Below are 26,262 nucleotides of genomic sequence, written 5' to 3' on the forward strand. Positions count from 1 at the left end.
CCATCACAGGGGCACCGTCGGGGGGAGTCAGGCGTCACACCCTCACCCATCGCAGGGGCACCGTCGGGGGGAGTCAGGCGTCACACCCTCACCCATCGCAGGGGCACCGTCGGGGGGAGTCAGGCGTCACACCCTCACCCATCGCAGGGGCACCGTCAGGGGGAGTCGGGCATCACACCCTCACCCATCCCAGGGCGGTCAGGGGCAGGCTTGCCCCATACCCCCACCCACCACACGGGCACACCCCCAGCCCTCAGACCCCGTCACTCGGGTGGGCTCCGCACGCCTCGGACTCCGAGCGGGAGCTCGGGCTGTGACATTTGCAGCTCGCTCTGTGATTGGTCCGGCCCGAGCGCCTCGCACCGGCCCATTCAAGTGCTAAGCGCCTCCCCCTCCCTCTGAAGGACATTATAATGCAAAGGGCCCCCCTTTTTAACCACAAACTGAAATTTCTTTCATTTAGCTGATCCATATCGATATCCATATCTATCTATTTAAAATCGCTCCCCGTCCGGCGGCAGGATTTGGGGGGGACAGGCCTTCGCCCTGGAGCGGTGCGCGATGCTGTCTCACGCCGACCTCCTGGACGCGCGGCTCGGTGAGTGTGCCTCCCTCCCTCCCGCGGCTCCGGCGGCGCTGCTGACCTACTCCACGCTAATGCCCGCTAAATGGGCTAATTCCTTCCAAAGTAATTGTACTCTATTCAACTTTAATTTGATTTAGCTTCGTATTTAAGATAATCTGGGTAGCATGTTGAGGCATCTGGGTTGGGATGTGTGCGTGTGTGTTTTTTCAAGATCTTAATGTTTCGTTTCTTTTTTATAATGATCATAAAATTGAAGTGGTTGTTTCTGCCTCGGGAAGAGATGCTTCGCAGACGGTGGGGTGTGGAGCCCTGAGGGCGGCAGATCTGTGGGGCGGACAGTGGTTGCTTGAACTTTGATGCTGTGTTTCTGTTTCAGCGCCAGCAGCGGTCTCTTCACTGACTTGTTACCTGCAGGGTGCAGGCGGAGGCAGGCTGCTGGTGGGGCCGGGCAAGAAGCCGCGTGTACTGGACGGGAAGAGGCTGCAGTCGGACACGGGATGGACCGGTTCCTGAGGTGTCGGAGCCCCATATTTCGGGGTGCCGAGCCCTGGCGCTGGTCCTCTCGCGCCGTTTCAGACTGGATCTGCGCTTGGGTTCTGCTCGAGAAATATTTGAGGTGTTATGTCATGCTCTAGTTCTCTCCCGGGTCCCTACGGCGGAGTATGAAGCGGCAATGTGTGCGCTCCTCCCGTCGGGTGTTTGGGTGTTAATCGCTGCACTTGTCCGCTTGATGTGCTGGGACAGGGCTGGTTTCTCCCCCTCTCATGTTTATGGTGTCTTGTGGGTGCAGTGGTGCCCTAGATGTGCTGGGACAGGGCTGGTTTCTCCCCATCTCATGTTTATGGTGTTATGCCTGCGCACAGGTCCCCTAGATGTGATACCGTGTGAAGTAGTTTCTACCCCGCTCATGTTTATGGTGTTGTTCGGCTGCACTGGTCCCCGAGATGTGATGGGCAGCGATAGTTTCTGTCCATCACACTTTATAGTGTTGTGTGGGTGCACTGGTTCCCTAGATGTGATGGGCCGGGGTAGTTTCTCCTCACCTCGTGTTTATGGTGCTGTGTGGTGCACTGCGCCCCTAGATGTGATGGGACATGGGTAGTTTCTCCTCACCTCATGTTTATGGTGCTGTGTGGCTGCACTGGTCCCCCAGATGTGATGGGCAGCGATAGTTTCTGTCCATCACACTTTATAGTGTTGTGTGGGTGCACTAGTTCCCTAGATGTGATGTGCAGGGGTAAGTTTCTCCCCATCTCACGCATATGGTGTAATGTCGCTGCACTGGTCCCCTAGATGTGATGGGCCGGGGTAGTTTCTCCTCACCTCGTGTTTATGGTGCTGTGTGGCTGCACTGGTACCCTAGATGTGATGGGCCGGGGTAGTTTCTCCTCACCTCGTGTTTATGGTGCTGTGTGGCTGCACTGGTCCCCTAGATGTGATGGGCAGCGATAGTTTCTGTCCATCACACTTTTTAGTGTTGTGTGGATGCACTGGTCCCCTAGATGTGAAGGGACATGGGTAGTTTCTCCTCACCTCGTGTTTATGGTGCTGTGTGGTGCACTGGTCCCCTAGATGTGATGGGCCGGGGTAGTTTCTCCACACCTTGTGTTTATAGTGTTGTGTGGCTGCACTGGTCCCCTAGATGTGATGGGCCGGGGTCGTTTCTGTCCATCACAGTTTAGGGTGCTGTGGTCCTCTCTAGAAATCGACTAGGGTCAGTTACTACCATGTCTCTGCACTGTGCTCTATGCCTGGGGGGACCAGAGATATTTATTTGGGGTGTAGCTGGTTCCTAGGACGGCCATAGCAGGAGAAGGTGCTGAGGTTGGGACTTGTTTAGAGACAGCTGTCTGGGGCGGGTGCGACAGGCAGGCTCTAGCTTCCACTCGGGGGTTTGTAGTTTTAAGAGGTGCTTGCCACAACGGGCATGCGATTCTTCGTCCCTAAAGCTGGCAAATGTGGCACTGAGGGTGAAGCGCGAAGTTTGTTGGTTGTAACGACGAGTTTCATCTCTAGAGTAATATTCGATCGTGCGACTGGTTTCTGATTGCGCGGTCTGCGCATTTGTGCTACAATCCATATTTTCGATGGTGGCTGTTTTATCAGAGGGAGCCTTGTACTCGTGGTTTATATTGTGCAGTATCTACAATAGAATGACATGTTCCAAAATCATTTTCTGTTTCGGGCATATACAGGACTAATTAAGTATTTGTTTGTCTTGAATACAAGTATGTGCTCTAATTATTGTATTTGTCTGCGGCTATTCTAGAAGTTGTGAGTTTACAGTGCGTGAGATGTAGATATATATATATATCTATATCTATCTATATATATATATATCTATATATATATATATATATATATATATATATATATCTATATATATATATATATATAATCTTGTTTCGAAGCAGGGGCGCATTTGTAGTTTTGTCCTTACAATACATGGTTTAGCACCTCTAGAACATTGTATGTTCCAGCGTTAGACTGTGTGATACATTATCAGTCTTGTTTTTTCATGTGAGATAGAATTCTAATACATAATGTTCTGTTCCAACAATTCTTCCTAGTCTGGGTCTGCACTGGGGCTCTGTATGGCTTTCAGTGTTCCACTGATTGTTTGTAGCCGGGGATACACCTGGAGTCTTGTAGTTTTGTTGTAGGTGTTTTTGATATCTAGAATATAACTATCTGATACATTAATTATTTCTGGTATGGACTCTTTGGTTGAGGGGTGCATATCCAGAATATAATTATGTTACACTATTTCTTTCTAGTATGGGGTTTAGGAGTGTTGTGCGTTTGTGATGTGGAGGTAAAGATAGCTAAAATATAATTGTCTGGTATATTATTTTTTTTCTAGCATGGGTTACATTAAGCGTGTTGTGTGTGTGATGTGGGGGTACATATATTTACAATATAATTGCCTGTTACATTAATTATTTCGGGTATGGGTTCGGGAGCATTTTGATGTGGTGGTGTGAATACCTAGGGTATACTTATCTGTTACCTTCATTCTTTCTAGTACGGGGTTCATTGGGAGTTTTGTGTTTTTGATGTCGGGCATATAATTATCTATTTTAATAATTCCTTTTAGCCTGTGGGATAGATCGGGAGGCCTGTGTTTCTGTTCTGTGACTGGGGTGGTCTGTGGTAGCACAGTCAGACGTCTGCCGGGCTCACCTGCGCTCTTCTCTCCACAGGCATGAAGGATGCCGCCGAGCTCCTGGGGCATCGGGAGGCAGTGAAGTGCCGGCTCGGGGTGGGCGGGTCGGACCCGGTGCACCCGGGGGATCTGGCCCCCAACTCAGACCAGGTGGAGGGAACCACCCTGCTGTCCGGGGAGGACATCACCAGCGTGGGCTCCAACCAGTCGGCCATGGCGGTCATCTCCAAGGACCCCGACAAGCAGCAGCAGAACCAGAACCAGGGCGGCCAGCAGCAGGGCCAGAACCCGGGCCAGCAGAAGCAGAAGCGCCACCGGACCCGCTTCACGCCGGCGCAGCTGAACGAGCTGGAGCGCAGCTTCGCCAAGACGCACTACCCCGACATCTTCATGCGGGAGGAGCTGGCGCTGCGGATCGGCCTCACCGAGTCCAGAGTGCAGGTAAGCGTGCTGCCCAAGCTACCCTCTCTGGCCGCAGACAGCCATGGTCCGGCGGCCTCCTGGCCCTAGGGCCAGCTCTGGGCCGGTGTTCGGTGCCCGGGCACTGTTCACTGTCAGGGGAACAAGCCCCAGGTTGGAAACACCAACTTGCACCTGTAGTACGGGTATAACAAACACACGTGACACGGGCTTTAGGTCAGGTGTGGCCACCCACAGGCCTCAGCAAGGCCGGGGACAGGTGACACACTAGCCGTGCCACGCCCACGGGCTGAGGTCAGGTATGGCCAGCTCTGGACTGCACAGAGGCCATAGTGCGAGTGACAGACCTGTGCGTGTATTCGTCAATGTCAGGGGAATAACGAGAACAGGATGGTAGCATCAAGCGCCCCTGCTGCAGGTAAAGGAAATCCCTACAGCATCCACTGCTCTAGGGAAGGTGTGGTCAATACAATGCTACCGGTGTCACACTTGTTCAATTAGTAGCGTGGGGGGGGGGGGGGGGGGAGGGGCGGAGGGGTGGTTGTAAGTGATGTGGCCAACACCAGGCTAGATACATTTCTCCATACCCTCCTCAATGCGCGGGGGTGGGAGGGAGGGCGGGGGCGTTAAGCCGAATGTGGCCAAAATTAGGCGCCAGGTAACAAACATGAGTCCATACCTTTCTCAGGGCAGGGGTCCAGTGTGGCCCACATCAGGATGTAAAAAAAGAGACCACGGTGCAGGTAAGAGAAATGCCCCTAGCACTCTCATTGCCCTGGGAATCACCGTCCACAGCACACCTTCACTGAGCGGCCACTGACAGGCACGCCCGATGGAAATCAGCCTGCAGGGAGCCCCGTGACAGGGGAATGTCACAGCCAGGTATTCGTATGTACAATGCTGTGAGGAAACCCGTTTGATAAGTTATTTGCTTCGAAGAATATTACAGAAGAGCATTTTAATAAGATCGCAGTTAAGAAACAAAATAACAGAACCACTTCGTGGCAGTAAAAACCAGACTGAGAAGAGCAGACACGATCGCATAGAAAAGCACTAGTGTAATATCTGCCCTTACTAACCTCGCCCTCGCTGACATGACAGGCGCCTTGCGAGCTGTTCATTGGGGGTGACGGGTAGGAGGGGGTATGAGGAACTAAGTGTTATTGTTAGATTATTGCTAAATCACTGCGCAGCGTACAAATAAATCATACTGGCCTTGTGTTGCATCGTCTATAAAAATCTAAAAGCGACGCCTGGCCCGCAAAAGGGTTCTCCTTTCACTGGATCTCCAGCCCCTGCCGCCCCTGTGAAACAGCGCTCCTTTGCACTGTGGAAGGTTCAAGGCGCAGTGACACAGATGGCAGACACTGAGGCAAAGCTCTGAGACTAGTATCGCGCGGAAAACTCCACATCTCGCGAAGAGCTCCTTCTTCCGCCCCTGTGAGGGCGCCCTGAGCTCTCCGAGGTGCTGAAGCGTCCGCCCGGCCGAAAGGCCCTGACCATGGTCCTGAACTGAGCCAGCGTCGGGGCGATCCATTCAGCGCAGACACCGGCAGAAGAAACAGTGCAGGTGAATTTATGGACAATCGAAGCATAAACACAACAAAACAAGGAATCTCACGCTCACTAATCTCTCACAAATACAGGCTTCTGTAATGCACCCTTCAATCAAGTTTCAAATGGGAGTTTCATTCATTCGAAATATCGCATAAACCTCACACACGTTCATTAAAAAAACGGGTGTACAAGCCAATATCATATTTATTGAAAAGCCATTGTTTCACAGACATAAACTGAAAACTTCATTTAAGATAGTATTTTTCTTGAAAACCTTCCATGGATGGTTACGAGTCATCTTCTAGGTGACTTGGCTGCAGCTGCACTCGTAGGACAACAGACGGGCAGCTCTAGCGCAAACCGAAAACAAATCATTAAATAGGTAAATGGCGACAAAAGAAGATAATTCCAGTGCACGCAAAATTGCTTCTTTTTTTAAGTATTCGCCGCTGATCATAAACGTCACCTGAAATGCAAGCAACGCAAACAAGCCCAAGCTTTTAACTGGGCCTCGGAAAGAGGGATAATGACAATTGGAGAAAAAGCAGCAATTTAGCAGCAGTGCAATTTGAATGTTTTTACCATTCCACTGTTAAGCTACTGAGCGCCATCGTATCCGCATTGCCTTCTTAATTAACATTTCAAGATGATTAATACTCATTTCAGGCAGATCTCATTTCAGTAAACCCTGTTTGCTCCACAATCCTCCGTCTGGCGCGCTGAATGCAAACGGAAGAGTAATTGGCTCTCGCGGTCGGATCTGCAGCGGCTCGAAGCCCTGCTCGTGGGCGCTGTACGGGCAGCAGCGGGGCCCGCCAGGGTGGTACCTGTGTGTGCAGAGGGCATGCAGCCACAGGAGCCGTGCTACTTAGCAGGCAGGGCCAGATGCGGTGCCTCCCTGCTTTGCAGGCTATAAAACAATCCCGTTTATGACACGCCATTATTAGAAACCAATTTCAGAATTATTTATAACCCGGGACGGCTTATTAAGCAGCAATGCGAAAATCATGCAAACTGGCGATGGAACGCGATATAATAAGCATAATCATTAGTCTCTAGCACGGATTAATTAACTTTCGATACTTTATTTACATAAAAGCCAAATCAACGGAATGGGTTCCTGCACAGCAGGGTTGGGCTTCTAGTTGTATTTTTTTTTTTCGTGTCAGAGCACAAATAATGCCTCGTAATTCGGGGAGAGTAGCACGAAGTCCCCAGAATGGGGCTGTCACCTGCCACAACTTAATAGGGGACACGCTGAGAGTATTTTCGAGTTTTCTAATGGAATGAGGAATTGCATTTTCTTCCTCTCCCAGCTCTATTCCAGGGTAATGAATTCGGCTCCGAGTTCACGGCTCGCTGCTCGAAATGAACCCGCAATCCGAGCTGGGACGCAGCGCTCCAGATTTCCGACCAAACCTTCCCATTAATCAAGCGCAGAGTTGAATTCCGATGAGATCTTCATAAGGCCAAATAAATGCAATGTTTTCTGGGACTGTCTCCCTGACATTTGCAGCTGATAAATCAAAAGGGCTCTGTGTTTTTAAACATGTTTACGGTAAAGCACTCCTGCTTTATTGCACTATCAGCTTTCAGAAGGAATACATTCTGCTGTGATATTGAAGAAAACAGTAGCCTGCCTCATAAGCAGTCGTTCATTTCTGCGGTCGGTTGCAGTAAAGCCGAAATTACAGTCTCGCTCCGTGTTTTACCGTTTAATCTGAATTTAATGGGATGCGCTCTAACGCCTAAGTAGTGTAGACACAGACTGCTTCCATTTCGTTATTTGCTATAGCGCTTGAAATGATGCTCGTGTAAAGCGCTCCAATACCTTCGAGTCGAGTTCGCGCTATGTAAAAGAAAACTACAAAAAAAGAAAAGAAAAAAAAAATATAGAACATGTCTTGGTGGCCGCATTGTAACTGGAGCCGCGGACTGAAACCGTTCAGCTCCCACATTAACTCTTTGAATGTTTACTTCTGTAAAGGCTCATCTTATTCTTTAATAGTAGACAGTAGCTCTTACCATCTTAATATTAAACTTTGATTTCTGAAGCCTTTAAAGAGGCTCATAAAGCCTAAAGATGTTACATTTCGCCCCCTCCCCCACCTTCGCAGGCATGTTCGAATGCTATTGTAAACCAGGGACCCCCGCCCAAACAATTTTGAGGACATTAAACTCCAATAATGCCCAAAATTACAGTAAAAAGTATATTCAAACAAATTCCAAAATGTTTTCTTTAGCACACAAACAAAAATTGAAAATGTAATATTAACGGGAGGCTCACAGCTTTTCAACGTGTGGTTTAGTTTTTTTAAAGAGAAGTGATATACTACGCTTTTGCACGTCACTTTCTCTTGTATGTTCCTAACGCAGCCTCTCTTTGTGTTGCTGTACACCAGTGCTTCTTGTATGTTCCTAACGCAGCCTCTCTTTGTGTTGCTGTACACCAGTGCTTCTTGTATGTTCCTAACGCAGCCTCTCTTTGTGTTGCTGTACACCAGTGCTTCTTGTATGTTCCTAACGCAGCCTCTCTTTGTGTTGCTGTACACCAGTGCTTCTTGTATGTTCCTAACGCAGCCTCTCTTTGTGTTGCTGTACACCAGTGCTTCAGAGACACGCTACTCGGCCACACTGCAGCTTTCTGTACGGAAGGGGCTGCAACGAATCCAATTAAAGATACCAACTTACTTTTTAGTCTGTAATTTCAAATTCCTTCAAAGTTACAGAGTTATTTAAAATGGTCTGCTTCTTTTGTTATGTGTATATATTTTATTACTCTAGTAATATTATTTACTTTTCTACACCATCGCTGACTCCTGGTTAAACCAACCAATACATGTGAACGTTCTAGGCTGGAATCTGCAAGTTTATTAGTATATTCTGTCAGTAGTAATTTCCACTTTATTCGTCATCCCATGCATACATTAGGATGTCCTCATTCAGGAAGGTGAACCTTCGTCCCCTTAGGTTGGATGATTAATCATTGGGTTCTTCCCCACGCTAGGAGTACATGCAAGGGACCCCATCATCCTCCTCATCCCCAACCCTTTTGTACTTTTTGTGATGATTTTTTTCCCGTAAACCTATCTAGGCACACTTGTTCATGCATGTGGGATGAGAGTATATTCATACTAAATATTTTCGATTAGTAAAGTCGTTTGGAGGGAGGTTGTGCCAAATGAAGTCAATCCAACAAAGATCAGATGGAAGTGATTAGGAAATGAATGCCCAACGATCCTAATTAAGCGAATAATTCAAGCTGCCAAAGTTCCAAATCTCGTTCTCATAGTGCAGACGTTGAACGTGGTTTTCACAGATAGTTTTTAACAGGAACCGGTACAGCACGGTTCCGGTGTCTTTGGTCACCTGCATTGAAGAAGTAACGACCCCACCCCGCGCCCCGGACGGGGTCACGAATATTTATATTTTGAGTACCGACCCAAAAATATAAAATATAACAGGACTCTTGTATTGGGAGGTTTCTTGCTCGAGAAACACTTTGTGAAACCAACCGAAATTGCGGCATTATTCCCCTAGAATCTCCAAATGTCTTCACGTTTTCGATATCATTCGATAATTTTAGATAGTGTTATCGAATTCTATTTTTCTGTTTTTTTTTTTTTTTTTTTACCAAGGCTGCTTAAGAGATATTTTTATTACTCGACCTATGCCGACCACTGGCCTTACTCATGCTTTAGTTCCATTTCAGTTTTAGACCTTCCACCTTAATAAGTATTTTAAATACAAAGGTAAATGCTTTATAATAGACACGGTGTCGGTAGCCCCTAGGACCACGCACAGGTGCATTAGACGTGAAGACAGGGGCGCAGATCGAAGCAGGGGTCCTGGCACGCTGTCTGAGCGGAAGTTGCGCGCAGCGGATCCTGGGCGGGCCCGAGGCCTGGAAGCGCCAATAGAGGTCGGACCCGAGATGGGTCAGGAGAGACCTCGGTAGCTCAGGGCGCCGAGACTAACTGAGTGCAATTAGCCCTACAAAGCGCCATTACGGCAAGCGATTAAATAACACAATCCAGAGCGCACTCAAGCCTTTTGAAGACCTGAAACCAATCTACTACGGGAGCTGTTTGACCTATGGGGTCTGCAGATGGACTTTAACCACAGCCAGGGGGGCAATGAGCAAAGACACCCGCAGTAGAGTAACTCCCCCCCCACCCCCGAGGCGCACCTAACCGAGACTTTTTGGTATTTATTTTAGTGAGTGTTCCACTGAGGTTTGATACAGGCAAAAGCACACAACGAACTATTTCACCGACGGGTGGGTATTAAGAAGATACATTTTATCTCGAAAGCAGGTCAAGTGCAGCTCACGCAGATACGGAATCCCAAACATCAAAGGCTGCTAGCAAAAGGGGTTGATGTGAATTTGAATCAAAAGCATAATTATTTGAGGCCGCGCATTGATACTAAATCCATTTCCTACACTGTGCAATCCATTTGTATTAGAAAGGCGCCCTTGCGGTCGGACACTTACAAGATGTCTTGTTATAGCGGACACCATTTAGGAACACCCGAGATTGACGTTATTGACCCACATTTTGAGTAATGTTCTAAGTGTACCCCTAGAATGTCAAAAATATGTCGGCTTCACCATGCCTGCCTACATACCGAGTTTCATGTGCGCAGTTTTTAGAGGAGGTTGCATTTTACATCAAACTTTAATCCTAGTGTAAATTGTTTATGATTTAAAAGTCGCCTTTATTATCTGTGAAAAATAAACATTAATGCGACTACAAAATTACTTGACAAATCCTCCTTGTCGCCATTTTCGATGTGAGGAAGATGTTACCCAGAGTTAACATCAAACAAATGACACTTACTTCGTCAGAAGATTAACGGCCTCCATTATGAGACCTGCTTTGATTGATAGTTTCCACAGTCTCGCGTCATTTTCATGTTTTAGGATCCATTACACATCACTATGTTAAACGGTTACTTTCACGTTTCATCTTCACCCGGAGCTAGCACGTACTATTTATTCTTCTCCCACTTCCGCCGACCCGCAGTGACGTAGCTACTGAACAAATGTGGGTTTATATCAATCCATTTATGTAGGCAAGTATTCAGTTTACGGCCTGAATAATATAAACTCGCCTGTCAGCATTTCAGCACCACAGAAGCCAATCCCGACAAATTGGGCGCCTAAACTTTCGCCTCAGACAAGGACTGAAGGACCTTCGTATTTTAGTTAAGAGGTAAAACGTGGAAAACCCGCCCTATAAACAAATAACCGCAGTGCGAAGGTCCACACGCGTTGGAAGATTTGGCATGTATTTAGTACAACCCCCACCAACTCCCATCATATGCAAACAGCGCTCCTGCGATTGCCAAATCATATTTTAGTGTGTGGCAGAGATGCGTTCAAACAAGCGAATACTTCTTTATGTAGCGCTTTATGTAGCCTTGGGTTTCTAAGCGAGTTCAAGATTAGCCCCAAAGGAAGAGTTGCCCTAATACTCTATAATTCGGTATAATTCGGTAATGCGGGACGAGGGCTCTTCTGGTTGAACAATTTAGCCACTAGACAATGTCTCCCCCACAGAGACTTGTCTCTGTTACAAAAATACACCTCCTATTGTGACCGCGCCATTTAGTGGAGAACACTGATTAGTGTGTCATATACTCAGGTTCTCGCATCCCGCGTTTATGTAAAACTAAAACTAGGAGAAATCGACGGTATTTTCACTTTTCTGAAACATAAAAAGAAAAACTATTGCTACCCAAGATATTGCAATAACTTAAAGAAAAGAAGATCTAATGAGAACTCAAGACGCCCTCAAGAACGGAAACATTAATGTGAATGAGATAATTCGAAGCAGACTACCCCGCAACGATGTTGTTACGAAGTGAAGTGATAACGCATAGGTGTTATTATTCTATGCCAAGGTGTACCCTGCATACGGAAGGAGAACACTAACATTGTTGGTACGTGGGTGACCGGGCGTTTATTGGAAAACGGTGCGGAGAATGCAGGAAACAATAGCAACAGTAGTGCGAATAACATGATCTATAAACTAGTTATTTACAATGTTGATATGTCTGCCAATAAATAGGGCACAGTGCTTGATAGGACGTGTCGGATGTAGCGCTAAGGGGGGAGGGCTGAGACGTAAGAATCCCAAATAAAATTCGCCTCGTTTTATCTCGATGCATAGCTCAAAACTATCTCTTTATAAAAGGAAGGGAGGGGGATGCTAACTGGCCTTTGTGGTTTCAGAACTGATATTTGCTCTTGACAGCCTCCTCAATTTTCCCTAACCCTGATCCCCACACCACCACCGGAAGTAGCAACGCTCCTGAGGCATAGGTGCTATTTTCAGACTATGGGTGCTGCCATTGAGGTTGTATCACTGAAGTCACCAGGATTGTGAAAAATCCAAGTGTCACACAAAAAACACAAGTGTAGCAAATATGCCTTGCCCATTCAGGGGGAGAGTGGTAAGGGTGTGGTATGCACCTGATGGTGTGTTTTAAAGGGCTGGTGGGGTAGAGCATAGTCATTTGCAGGCAGCATATTTTCTGTTGAAATGACCACTCACTTTGCATAGTTTTAGCAGTAAAACTATATAGCTAAAAACGATAATGTGTGGAAATCAGTTTTCAGCCAAAATGTATCATTTGCACATGCCAAGTAAAGTGTCTGGATTTGTTCTGATCCTATTAAGATCTTTGTTTCCATCGCACTTCAGACTTACAACAAATGGGCATTTGTGCTTTCCGGTTATTTTAAGTTGAAATGTGGGTATATTTAATTCAAATGTTGTGTGGTAGGAAAAAACTAACATCCTACAGCTGTTCCATTCACTTCATGTACACCAGCAGGAATGTCACCTAGATCACTTTGGCAGAACCTTCTCACTTTGCAGTCCGAGAAATAGAAGTAGACATCAGTTTCCAAATAAACAGCAATTTGTCAGAAAACATAACCTGATATGCGACCTTTGACTATAAACAGGCAGCAAAAGTGACAAGAAAAACTCAAAATATGAAAGCATCTTTACAACTCATTCACCTTCCGAATGCCTTCATAACTATTTCTGGGTGTACTGCAGAATCACCCCCACATTCCCTACTTCAGGGCCCATGTCCTGACCACTGGAGGGTGAACAGTTAAGACAACTTTCCCAATTTCTACAGAGGCAAGAACAGTTCAGCATGTTTTCTTGGGATAGGGTGTACACAGAGGCAAGGCCTGTAACAGAAGTGACATGGGGGGGCCTAGTGGGTTCCGCCACTGCGATTTTATCCTTCAAAATGGCCGTCAGAGCCGCGGTTCCATTACTAGAGGGTAAAGGCTAGAGGGCTGTTGCGCATGCGCTCACTTAAACAGGTCCTTCGAGTTGCGTCTATTCTACGGAGGCCGGTTCAATCTAGGCGAACGGCGGGAAGGTGTTGCGCGCGCGCTGGTATGTAAGTCACACTATTTCTCCGGCCTTGACCGCCATTTCTCTTCTCTCCCGCAGGTCTGGTTCCAGAACCGCCGCGCCAAGTGGAAGAAGCGCAAGAAGACCACCAACGTCTTCCGCTCCCCGGGCACGCTGCTGCCCACGCCGGGCCTGCCGCAGTTCAACTCGGCGGCTGCAGCGGCCGCCGCAGCCATGGGCGACAGCCTGTGCTCTTTCCACGCCAACGACACGCGCTGGGCCACGGCCGGCATGGGGGTCTCCCAGCTACAGCTGCCCCCGTCCCTCGGCCGGCAGCAGGCCATGGCGCAGTCCCTGTCGCAGTGCAGCCTGGGCGGCGGGCCCTCCAACTCCATGGGCCTGGCCAACAGCCTGGGCGGCTCCAACGGCTCGGGCCTGCAGTCTCACCTCTACCAGCCCGCCTTCCCCGGCATGATGCCCGCCTCGCTGCAGGGCCCCAACAACGTGACGGGCTCGCCGCAGCTCTGCAGCTCCCCGGACAGCAGCGACGTGTGGCGGGGCACCAGCATCGCCTCCCTGCGGCGCAAGGCGCTAGAGCACACAGTGTCCATGAGCTTCACCTAATGGCGCCCCCTGTCGGCCACGTCCCCTCCCCGCTCTGGACTAGCCCTACCTAGGCTTAATTCTGGAAAACAACCCTTCTGCAAAATGCCCGTCACCGCCTGTCCAAATGGGGGCAACCTCGGTGTAGCCCCGGCCCTGAATGTTATATTTTGTGTTTACATTTGACTGAAATTAAATCTCTCAAATGGACTTCTGCGATGATTCACAGGGACGGCCTCGTGTGGTATAATTATTTTCAGGCCTACATAGCCCTAAAATGTGCCTCTTTGCAGTTCTCATGCATTGCAAGTATGGGCTACAATGAACAGTCCTTGAAATAAAACACCCAGGGTACCGTCAAATAGGGACCGCTTTCTAGATATAGGGTTGGGTAACATTATGGAAATCCATTCTCATGCTTTGGCAAGTGAACCCTCATCATCTTCACAACCCTTTTCTTTTCCTATCCATACCCTACTGACCAAACTGAGTCAATAGTCCTCTCATATTTTTTTCTATCCAGCGTTTTCCAACCTCATCACTTTTCTCAAATTGTATTTATGTTTTGTATAGATGTTTTCTCAATCTGCCAATATCTGTAACTGGAGATTAAATGATATTTCTGACGATGGTTTACGCATGATGGCACTGGTGGCTATATCCACATCTTTCCAACACTTCTCATGCCACTTGCTTTGCTCCTTATGTGGCTATTGTCCTTCCTATATTCTGTTAAGTAAGTCACTATTTTGCGTTTTCTGTTGCCCCGCTATTTTTGTTACCATTTTAGCGTGCCTGCCTTCCCATCCACCGCTTACGTAATTGTCTATTTTCCTGTCTCAGAGGTTGAATTCAGATGCAAATAGACTGACATGTACAAAAAGTGGTTCTGCTGTTACGTGTACTTGCTGATTTGGCTTAACTGAAATCACCAGAGCTTGTTTAATTTCTCTGTGTTATCTCAAAGACTTTATCAGTATCTATGGGGCATAAGCAAATCCCGTATTTGTAAGCACAATAAAGAACGCCGGTACAATTGGCCATCTTTGTTAAAAAAACATATATTTTGCGCGGTTGGAAGAGCCAGTAGAGCTTATGTTACACAGCATTCAAGTCATTTTTCAACTATTGCGAAGTAAGAAAACAAAGAAAAAATCCACATGCGTTTTCAAAGTCTGAAAGCAAAAGCACTTCACGTTTTGTCTGCATTGTTTACGTTGGTTTGATAGTCTTTTTTCTACTCCTACTACGTCGCTGATGCCAGTACTCTGCATACCCCGCACACCAGTGGCACATATTGTGCACGTGGCACAGTGACAACCTTGGACTTTGTACAGAGAAAACAATCAGCTCTTTCTGCATGTGCTGGTCGAATACGATGACGGAGATCAGAAGCTATTTCTGAGAATGAACAAACCTGTGGGATAGGATGTTTTGTGTAGATAAAGCATTCTTGTTAATAATGGTCAATTTGTGATATGTTTTAACTTATTTGTCTGTGCTTATTTATTGAAATTTGGGTTTTCTTATTAAATGTTTGAGACAATATAAGATATATTATTTGACTTTTCCTGACAAGTTTATATCAATTTAATGTAAATGGATAAATAAAATCATTTTCAATATGTGATCTGGAGCACTGTGAATTTTGTCAAAGGTTTAAATGAATCCCATCTTCAGCATTTCAACTTCATACAAATAATATAATTTAGCAAGCTTTTGTAGTTTGATCAGACGCATGTAAACAGTAGTAAATGGAGATTCAGCTATATTAAATATATAATGAAAGAAGCTGTACTGTTTTTGTTCTAAAGGACACTCAATTGCCCTCAGACGAAATGAGCGTTTCGGGTTTTAGGCTTTCGTGAATGGTGTCAATTGTATGACCATACTAAGAACCATAACGTTGAGCTCTGTCGAACGTTATTGGCTCTCTACGCTTCATTGCCACGCGAATAAAAACATCAGTCCAAACAAAAAATCGCCATTGGTGATACTTTCTTGATTTACGATTTCAGTGACGATGTAGAGAATTTAAATCGACTTGGCTGTTATACCCACTCACGTCAAATACCAGTACCTGAAACTGAGTAAGCCACACACAAGGGGACATTTCTAATGTCAAACTTTAAAACGAGTGTACGTAATCAATTACAGCGTAAAAATAGAAGGAGGCCTGCCTCGTCTCCCAGCAGTAATTACATGTCAGCCCGTTGTGTGGCTTCTGTGCACCTGTTGGCATTGTTATTCATAGAAAACAGACATCCTCCAACCCCTATCGCCTCTCGGTCTTCTCTCCCCGTCACTCTTATTTTCCCTTCTCTTGATCTTACCTTTTTCTCTCTTTGTCTTCGTTAATTTCACCCCTCCCCCAATCTTGCTGTTGCCTCCCCACATGCTCTTAGACAGCAGGGACAGGTATTGGTAAACCGTGATCTTCCCAACATCAAGGCGAGGGCTCCAAGAAAGCACCTATTAAGGTGCACCCTCTTTACTCAACTGTGTGGATTGCAGGTTAAATCCAGGGATGGGAGTGCGCCTAGACCCTCTTCTTCAGTGCTCCGCCGGGGGCTTCTGTAACTTCAAGCGTGAATCGAGCTGAACGTGAGATAAGACCCTCCCCCGCGGCTGTGAAACCCGAGGTCTGCATCAAAAGGCACCCCAGTTCTGGAACTCATGTCCGCTGTGGTGGTAATGGCTCCCGGTCCTGGCTTTGTTCCGACAATGCGGACCCCGTGCACCTGAGAGTGCACTGCTGATAGTCTGGTGGTGTCACTGTCACTTCGGTCAGTAGACTTCTAACATGGAATGGCTTTTACTTGGCATGTTGCATCGCTGCCTGTTGTTATTGCACATATAGCACAGTAGGCAACGGCTATAACTCAAGGAATGCTGCTACACCAGTGATTTATTGCCTACAATTTATGCCAATTTCATCCAGGATAAACAGGAATGTTGCATTAGTGACTGTTATCACAAGATAGTTCACAAATGATTTAAACAAGTGCTGCCATCGCATGCCCGCGTACAATGGTCAAAATATAGTAGCAGGTGTAACCAATCACCTTTGTGCAATTAATATACTACTCGTGAAAAGTAAACACATATGAGTATTCTGTTCAATCAGAAACACGTTCCTAGATGAAAATGAACCCAGCAGCTAAGATGAGTCCACTGGCTGCAGACAAAACGTGCAACACAACACCAGAACAAACAGCACTTAATACCGATGAAATCTTCACTGAGCTCCATCTGCAGACTGACATACAGAGCACTGGTACAAATCAATTGCAAATCTGGAATTGTTTGATATTCCTATCAAATATTTAATGGGCATCTTCTGTATTAGGGTCCAATAAGGACACCATAGGGTTCTGGTTGCACTTCGTCTTCGCTCTTCTTCGTCAAGCATCAGATCCCATCCGCGGCACTGTAGCTTCACAACGCCCCTGCTAATAAGTGTCGGATGCATGTTACATAGTTGTACAAATAGAGAGTATTTGCGCATACAGACACACGCACCATATGCAAACAACGCGTTAAATACATTTTAGCTTTGTAAATAGGTTATTTCTATAATTTAGAATTCTACAGTTGATTAAATAAAAAGACACTCATATCAGAAATGAAATAATCAAGCCACGGGGCTTCAGATAACAAAACCAATTAACCGAATCAAAGGACATTTAAAAAGCAAATTAAACATGAACGTGGTCATCGACTTTTTTTGCTTATTTTCTCGAACAATTTTCATGTTCGTCTGAACGTTTGAATGTATTTACAAATAAGTTTCAAATATTTCTATTTAATCCACAAAAATGACAGGTCATTATTGGCGTCTTCCCCGTAAAGGCTGTACAGTGTTTTCTATTTTTAAATTAATTTTTGTCTATTAAGGACTTGGGCTAAACCATTGCAATTCCATTTCCCCATTTAAATAATTAGTATTTTCAACCAGTCTAAAATGAACAGAAAGCGCCATGAAATATTCCCAGGTGATATGAAGCGCTTTATTTATCCTTAAGTAAATACAAGAAGTAAGAAAATAAATGATTCTGCTGCTCTCTACTACCAGACACTGACAAAGATCCGCCCTCCTGCCGCAGCCACTGTCACAAATTCCTGTGTGTGATGAATGGAGAACCATTTCACTAGGCACGTTAGGCTCGGTTTTAACCTGCTTATCAAAGCGCTTCCCGCAGCAGAGTGTCTAACATTCCCAGCGTGTTGTGTAGTGCGCCGGGATGTGTAAAGTCTCTGTCTCTGAGCTATGATGGCGAAGCCCGTGCTGAGCTGCCGGCCACAACCTTCCTTTGACCTTTCCATCTCATCGGAGGGCATTGCTAGGAGGCAGCAGCATCGTGGCATGGTGAAACGACGTGCTCATTAATTCTGCCATCTCCCCGCAGAATGTTTCTAATCAGCTTCAATCCTTCATGGGTTATTTCTGAGTTTGAGGTTTGTAATCGCTTGTATTCATCAGGCCTGTGTTTGAGACACCCGATGCAGACGTGTAAAAAGAGTAATACTGACACACCATCGCCATTTTCTGCATTTGATATGTAGCTGGACCACAGTGCTGCAGAAACACTTGTTTATGTACACCACACAGTCTTCAGAATAAACTGCCTTCTTCATGCTTTTGAAATCTAAAATTTAGCTGAAGCCACTTGAAGGCATGTATATAATACAACACAAAAACATTTTTTTTTTTACAATAAATAAAGTACAAATGTCAGAATATTTTCCCCTTGTTTTTTGCAGGAAGTGCAGCAAAGCACGCTCACCACTTAGTCTCATTGGCAGGTATTTTATGCATAAAACGGGTGCCTCTATGCTTTTGAACTTTTTTCTCATGTAGTGTGGGACCCGAATGCCCCCAGTAGGCCCCGGCCCCAACACCCATCAAACGTAAACCGATGGAGTCTGAGTGTCTTTGGCATTGGGAAAATTTATTGAAGATTACACTCATTTAATACACACTGTGCAAGATTAATTTAATCATATCATAACTCGTAAACAAAGGCAAAACGCATAACCTGTAAATCAAAATCATTACTCAATTTTTGACACCCAACCGAGGATCCGGCCGCGTCCTGAACCCACTGTTGCACCACACAGGTGAACTGTACCTCACCTGTATCCCTGAGACGGGGGGCAGTTCCAACACCTCACTCTACCTTGTCCTCGTGCTCCAGGTTCTGCCCCCCCAAAACAACAATCCTCTGTGGGGATACAATGGGGTGTCAGGAGCGGGAGCCCATGTGCACCCCAGCGATCTGGGCATCCTAGCCCCCAAGCTGGTGTGTACATCCATCGGTTGGTTCAGGCCTGCAGGATCCTACCTTCGTTGTTATCCTGAGTACCCTGCTTTGGGTACCCCTCAGTTGGTTAGGGTGCATTTAGTATCGCCTGTCACGCCACGAGGGCAAGCAGGGGCCCAGAGGTCCTTTGCCTTCCCCACACCAGAACAAACAGTGAGCAAAGGGCCATATGTCCTCGATGAACCAATCTGTGCAAACATCCGATAAATGCACCCCATCCTTATGGAACATGTCTGTGCCTTTGAGCAGTTTATGTGGGATATTCCACAAGCACCCTGGTCCTGGGCACAACCTCGCCAGTTCTGAATTGAGATGCCTCACAGACACATTGATAGTCCTTGATTTTATCTTGTGCCCCCAGTTACGCCGGGGTACCATGTACGACCATGCAATGGTTGTGTTTGGAAATTCTTTGGACAATTGGGATATTTCTGCTAAGATTGCTTCCCTGAGTGCCTTATTCCCAAGTCGGATGAGGTCATTCCCTCCAATATGTAACACAATGAGGTCTGGGAACTGCAGTCCCTCACATCCCTTTGCAAATTCTTACGAGTTGTTGTAGCTGAGTAACTCTCCGATCGCCAATCCCACACCACTGGAAGGACACGTTGTGATGTGACTCCAGCTTAGGCCTACGGAGCAGTTGCAACCTGAAGGCCGCTCCCCGGATAAAGGAGTGCCCGAGCACCCAAACCACATGTGGCACCATGCTACTGAAACAGAAGAAAACAGCGTGAGTGATGTAAAGGCATGATGCTTAAACACAACGAATGTAATATGTATTACGGCAAAATCGGCTGACTGTACCGCCTAAAGCAACCGGAGGAGCATCGACCAATTGTTTTCACTCCTTTCAAGGACATGCCAGCCTCAGCCGCCACGGTGGCCGTCCCAATGCAAAAGGAATGCAGCGAATAGCCTGAGGGGTCCACCCCAGCTGCCTTTAAAGCGGCAGTCATCACTGCTGAAAATTGATATCACGACAAGGATTCTCTGCCTTCGTGAATTAATAATGATGGGGCACCAGTGGCTGGGCCTACCGCTAGGTATGACCCCAAGCGATCAAGTGGACATAAGGGGGAATCCAGCACAGCCTTTAGCTTAATGGCCAACCCTTTCCCCTCCTGGTCGGTTTTGGACCTACGCAACCAAATCGTTAGCCACCCTGAATCAATGCGTACATCAGCAAACTGCAGCCCCCCAGTGAAATAACTCTTGGATGAACTCACTAACTCACCCACCCGGAATGCATCATAGAAAGCTATTGTGAATGCTACTGCGAATAGTGACACCTCAAATGAAGAACTGCAGACTTTCTCAAGGTAGGACAAGAGGGTACCTAAAATGGTGGGGGAACTGGCTGTCTGCTGTCCTTCTGAGGGCCCTCCAGGCGGCCCACCCAGCCATTGCCCTTTTAATGAAAAGGAGTTTAATTGTGCCTCTCTGCCCTGTAATCTTGTGAAAAAACAGATAGCAGCAAGGTGAGCCCTAGACCAGGATATCGGTTTGCCTAGATCCCTACGGTTCCCTAAAAAGAGACAAATGGCCTCAGTTGAAAACCAGCTAGGTACTTGAATAGAGCGCAAGAAGGCTCTATACTCATGAAATGACTTTTCTTATGCTCTCCTAGTCTGACTCGCTAGAGATGCTGCCACTAGTTCTGAGAGGGCAGGACTCCAAACTGCCACAGATATGCTGGGAACTCCGTAATCTTCTCTGCCGCTTGTTGATGGTACCTCCGAAAATCCTGCATCAATGAGCGAGACAAAGCATCAGCTGCATTGTTATGAACGCTGGGTACATGTCTTGCCTGGAATCTAATGTTGAACTTCAAGCACCACAAAAACAAATGTTTTAACAACCTAAGGACGCAATGGTCCGGGCCAAGCTGCCTGCACCACATCCACCAGAAAGGTTGAAGCCGACTCGTGGGGGTTGTTGCCTAAATACCCCTCCAGGGATGTGGGGCGGGCCGGAAGAGACGCACTTCTCTCCCCCCTCCGGATTTCTCTTTTTCTATGACTGCTTCCACCCCGCCTGTCTCGCGAAACGGGTGGGGCGGATGTCACCAGTCCAGAAATGCTGGGTCAGCGTACAGAGCCGGACCCGCGGTGGCTCCGGGTCCTAAACGCCGCACCTCTTCAATTGGGGAGGCGCTCTGTCAAATGCTGGTTTCCACCTGAAAACTGACTTGAACACGATTACTGCAACCATATGACTAACCTATACTCCCTCACAAATGGCACAGCAATTTATTTTTTGCATTGCTCAGTTCTAGGTATGGCAGATCATTGCGGCGGGGTAGAACCTATGGAGGGCCTCCTAGTGAATGGCATCACTGCCTCATAACCCAACCAGATATCACCAAACAAAAGCACATCATATTGCTGCTGGGAGAACCAAAGAGCCTTATATTAAATGACGTCTCTGCCTCATAACCCAACCAGATCTCATCAAACAAAAGCACATATTATTGCTGCTGGAGAGAACCTTTAAAGTGTCTTATACTAAATGATGCCACTGTCTCATAACCCAACTAGATATCACCAAACAGAAGCAGAGAATATTGCTGCTGGTGAGAACATTAAAGCACCTTCTGTTTATTAAGCCAGGGTCTCAAAATCCAACTAGAGCCTACCAAACAAGCACACAAACTATCACTGCTGGGCAGAACTTTTAAATGGAATTCCAGTGAACAAAATCCCTGTCTCAAAGCCAGCCAGACATCAGCAACATCACAGAATGCCTGTGTGCGGAAGGTCCTTTATGGGGCATTCCAGTCAGTGGTTTTGTAGGCTCAAAACTGATCCGACATCTTAATTGCGCCTCCTTCATTTTCCACTGATGCCCCCTTGAAACATAGGACCCAGTTTTATAATTGGACAGTAATAAAATCATGACACATTGCTATAACTGTGTGAGACTTCGTTTCTGGGGAGGGGTATCTAGTATCCTGCTGTAGTTTGGATTGCATGTTTGATCATAAAGTGACAACTTTATCATGTACTGGAAGACAGTGAAGAGCTATCACACTGTGAGAAGTTTCATTGATGAACCTACCCACCCCTGGTGCACAGCCAAACTAGCAAGTTTTAAACTTTAATTAATAAGCCAAAATATGAAACCATGAAGGAAATAGAATATAATTTGCCAGCAATAAAATATTGAAGTATATTTAGACCTTTTGGAAAAAGAATCCATGAAACATAGGGGCTTCTTTAGAGTTTAGCAGATGCAGATGAACCATGACCAACGTAGCCAATTGGATGAAAGCAAACAGTCCCAAACTCAACTCCGACAAAACAGAAGTCCTAATTTTCAGTAGAAACACATCCACCTGGGACCACTGCTGGTGGCCATTGGAACTCAGACCCACCCCACACCTACAGACCATGCACGCAACCTCAGCATCATCCTTCACAGTGAACTGACCATGACCAAACTCCTCCTTCTGCTTCAACACCATCCACATGCTACACAAGATCTTCAGGTGGGTCAGAGTCAACATTAGGAAAACCGTCACCCAGGACCCCATCACCAACCGCCTCGACTACTGCAACGCACTGTATTCCAACATATCCAACCAACTCCTCATAAGACTCCAGACTGTACCGAACGTAGTAGCCCGACTTATCCTGGACCTCCCCAAACATGTCCACATTACCCCCCACCTCAGAGAACTCCACTGGCTCCCTATCCAGAAGAGATGTCAGTTCAAAATCCTGACACATGCCTACAAGGCCCTACATGGTCAAGTATCAGCCTGCACCAACTACCAACTGAACGTCTGCCAAACTGTCAGATATCTGTGCTTCTCACTGGCCCTCGCACATACTTCCTGAATCTGTCACAGTCGCAGCTATGGCCGCTCGTTTTCCTACACCCCTGCCATGGCCTGGAACACCCTGAGACTCCATCTTCGCACAGCACCCTCCCTAACAGATTTCAGATAACCATACGACTAACCTATACTCCCTCACAAATGGCAAAGCAATTTATTTTTTGCATTGCTCAGTTCTAGGTATGGCAGATCATTGCTGCGGGGGAAAACCTATGGAGGGCCTCCTAGTGAATGGCATCACTGCCTCATAACCCAACAAGATATCACCAAACAAAAGCACCAATAAAATATTCAAGTATATTTAGACCTTTTGGAAAAAGAATCCATGAAACATAGGGGCTTATTTAGAGTTTAGCAGATGCGGATGAACCATGACCAACGTAGCCAACTGGATGAAAGCAAACAGTCTCAAACTCAACTCCGACAAAACAGAAGTCCTAATTTTCAGTAGAAACACATCCACCTGGGACCACAGCTGGTGGCCATTGGAACTCAGACCCACCCCACACCTACAGACCATGCACGCAACCTCAGCGTCATCCTTGACAGTGAACTGACCATGAAGTGACAAATCAACTCAAACTCCTCCTTCTGCTTCAACACCCTCCGCATGTTACACAAGATCTTCAGGTGGGTCTGAGTCAACATTAGGAAAACCGTCACCCAGGACCCCATCACCAACCGCCTCGACTACTGCAACGCGCTGTATTGCAACATATCCAACCAACTCCTCATAAGACTCCAGACTGTACCGAACGTAGTAGCCCGACTTATCCTAGACCTCCCCAAACATGTCCACATTACCCCCCACCTCAGAGAACTCCACTGGCTCCCTATCCAGAAGAGATGTCCGTTCAAAATCCTGACACATGCCTACAAGGCCCTACATGGTCAAGGATCAGCCTGCACCAACTACCAACTGAACGTCTGCCAAACTGTCAGACATCTGCGCTTCTCACTGGCCCTCGCACATACTTCCTGAATCTGTCACAGTCACAGCTATGGCCGCTCGTTTTCCTACACCCCTGCCATGGCCAGGAACACCCTGAGACTCCACCTTCTCACAGCACCCTCCCTAACAGATTTCAGGAAGAAACTCAAGACCTGACTCATCGATGGAGACCTCGCCCACCAGCACCCAGATACCCCCAGGGGTGATAGTGCAGCATTCTACAGATGATTGATTGACTGAACCATCAAAAGTTGGTGATTCATGCGCCCTGTTCCATAAAATACGGTATGCTGTATTTAGAGTTTGGCAGCACGATGAATGAATATCTGTTGTCTGTCCTCCGCAGCCTCCTACTACTTCCATCACCAGTTTTAAAGATGAAAACTGATGGATGATCTGTTGTATACCAGTACTTTGTCTGTCATAGTTATAGTTCATCATCTGCTGGCACCTTCATGGAGGTAGATACTCAACATCTATTATTGTAAAAAAAGAAAGGACATATAGCCAAAACCTAGACACACTAATTTCACAATAAACATCAGGCATGAAGTCCCGGCTGCTCAGAGCCCAGGAAATATATCTGGGAAACCTGTGGACAAACTGGCTGCTGCAGTACAAAACCAAAGGTAAATGTAAAACATTTTCATTAAGTAAAACATAGTTAAAATGTTTTAAATGTAAAAAGAAAAATCATTAAAAAATCTTACACCTTGCAAAATTTGAAAGGCACACAAAACATCCTCATGGAATATAGCCAATTGTTATCAATCTTTACATACAAAATTAAGAATTTTGTTTCAGTATGTTTTTGGTATATTTAAATAGTACACCACCAGTACCATTATACATCACATTAGTAGTGTGCCAGGGAGTCCAATGTAGAAATACTGTTTTTTTATTTAACCAACAAATAATTTATAAATATAAATTAAACTCCTTAACATATTAGAATGTATAAAACACAGTTGTAACTTCAAAAACCTCAATTTACCTTTATAAAAAAATAAACCGAAACACATCCCAGGCATTGGGGTGGAAGGGTTAGATAAAAGTCTATAAAGAGGAAGTTGGGGGGGGGGATTACGTTTTTTAAAACCTGTTGCCTTGTTTTTATAACTGATCACCCTCCTTCTCGTTTAGGGACTGCTCGAGCAATTTCTCTGGAGCTCCAGATACCTTTCTTTGGTGGGCAAATGTTGGAATGCTTGCAGAAGGGATAGGTACTATAAAAGCTGATAGCACAGACACAAGAAGAGGAAATTCTGAGCCCTGGGAATGGTGGGGTTCTTGTTTCGAAACAGGTATTATCTCCTGAAGGCACTAGGTGCTGGGCCTTTGATGAACAAATATCTCCAGGATTTGGACCTTTTGGTCCGCCTTCTGGAACAAATTCTAGAAGGCAATCAGCAATGCAGCCTGCCCAGCACTAACACCCCTCAACACTTGTAGTGCCTCCTCTGAAAGAGGGAGGTGTGGTACAGGAACAGGAGGAGAGGTGCCTGGGGCAAACGAGACCCTAGCCCGTTGTCTTCAATTCCACCCCCCCTCCCAATGTAGGGGTTGCCGGATCAATAGGGGTGCTTCAGTAGAAGACGGCAGAGTCTTTGTTGCCATAACAAGGAGCTGGCCAGCGTCCTGCGTGCATTACGTACTGACAAGCATGCTGAACGAGATCCGGAAAACTGGGAGGACATGTTGGACAGTTTGGCAGAGGTAGAACTGCCGGTAGATGGATCTCCTTTTGCCTGCCAGAACCCAGGGCCGGCGGTCGCCCCTGCAGAAGGTTTCGGTGGTAGCTTGGCAACTCGATCTAACAGGATGCATGTGCATCCTTGTGTGTCGCTGATGGAGAATAGAGATTGCAGCTGTTCGTTCCCTTCCACCGGTTCTCTTTGCTGCCCTTACATGCTTCATCCTCCCCACCATCCTCTATCTGTAGTTTAAGTGTGTGTGGGGATTTCCTGTCATTGCAGACATATTGACCTACTGCTAGTGCTCAAGTTTGTGTAATCTTTAGTTGTTTCAGTTGTTTTGTCATACATTACTTACTGCAGATTATCTGGCCACTTTCATGGTTACTGAATTGGTTCTAAACGTGGAAACGGATGCTTTTCCACTTTACTTAAATCATTTGTACTGTCTCACTGTGCCTTGTTTTTGTACCCAATGCAATAAAAGCATGTTAAAAAAAGGAGCACTCCAGGGTCAAAAGTATTTCAGACTCTGTGTTGGATCCTGACACAGTGCCATCTTCCATGCCAGCCCACTCGCATTCTGTGCCATGAGCTAGCTTCTTCCTCAGATTGTGAGGAAGTTCTATATTAAATACATAAATAAAAATATGACCAAGAATTAATTATTACATATTACACAAATGTCTTTTTTAGGCATCATCTGACAAATACATGGTTAATCTAATTTCAAT

At 46.3% G+C, this 26,262-nt stretch overlaps 1 protein-coding gene across 2 annotated transcripts; it reads left to right on the forward strand.

Annotated features, from left to right (window-relative positions):
• The first annotated feature begins 434 nt into the window (after positions 1-434).
• On the forward strand, positions 435-15,502 carry OTP (orthopedia homeobox). 2 transcript variants are annotated; one of them, XM_069223436.1, is made up of 3 exons: positions 435-598; positions 3,790-4,193; positions 13,214-15,502. In XM_069223436.1, exons 1-3 carry the CDS (start codon positions 562-564, stop codon positions 13,736-13,738), a joined length of 966 nt encoding a protein of 321 aa, XP_069079537.1. In that variant the 5' UTR covers positions 435-561; the 3' UTR covers positions 13,739-15,502. The 2 variants fall into 2 exon arrangements, with proteins under 2 accessions (XP_069079537.1, XP_069079528.1); XM_069223427.1 differs by having other exon boundaries at positions 441-688; positions 13,214-15,346.
• The last annotated feature ends 10,760 nt before the right edge of the window (positions 15,503-26,262 follow it).

This window comes from Pleurodeles waltl, chromosome 1_1 (genome assembly GCF_031143425.1).
Source record: "Pleurodeles waltl isolate 20211129_DDA chromosome 1_1, aPleWal1.hap1.20221129, whole genome shotgun sequence".
Taxonomy (NCBI): Eukaryota; Metazoa; Chordata; class Amphibia; order Caudata; family Salamandridae; genus Pleurodeles; species Pleurodeles waltl.

Bases quoted from the DNA above. Each gene is read 5' to 3' on its own strand.
- OTP (XM_069223427.1), top strand. From the start codon at position 562: ATGCTGTCTCACGCCGACCTCCTGGACGCGCGGCTCGGTGAGTGTGCC. The intron at 689-3,789 runs GTAATTGTACTC...TTCTCTCCACAG, and splicing joins ATGGGCTAATTCCTTCCAAA to GCATGAAGGATGCCGCCGAG. The intron at 4,194-13,213 runs GTAAGCGTGCTG...TCTCTCCCGCAG, and splicing joins TCACCGAGTCCAGAGTGCAG to GTCTGGTTCCAGAACCGCCG.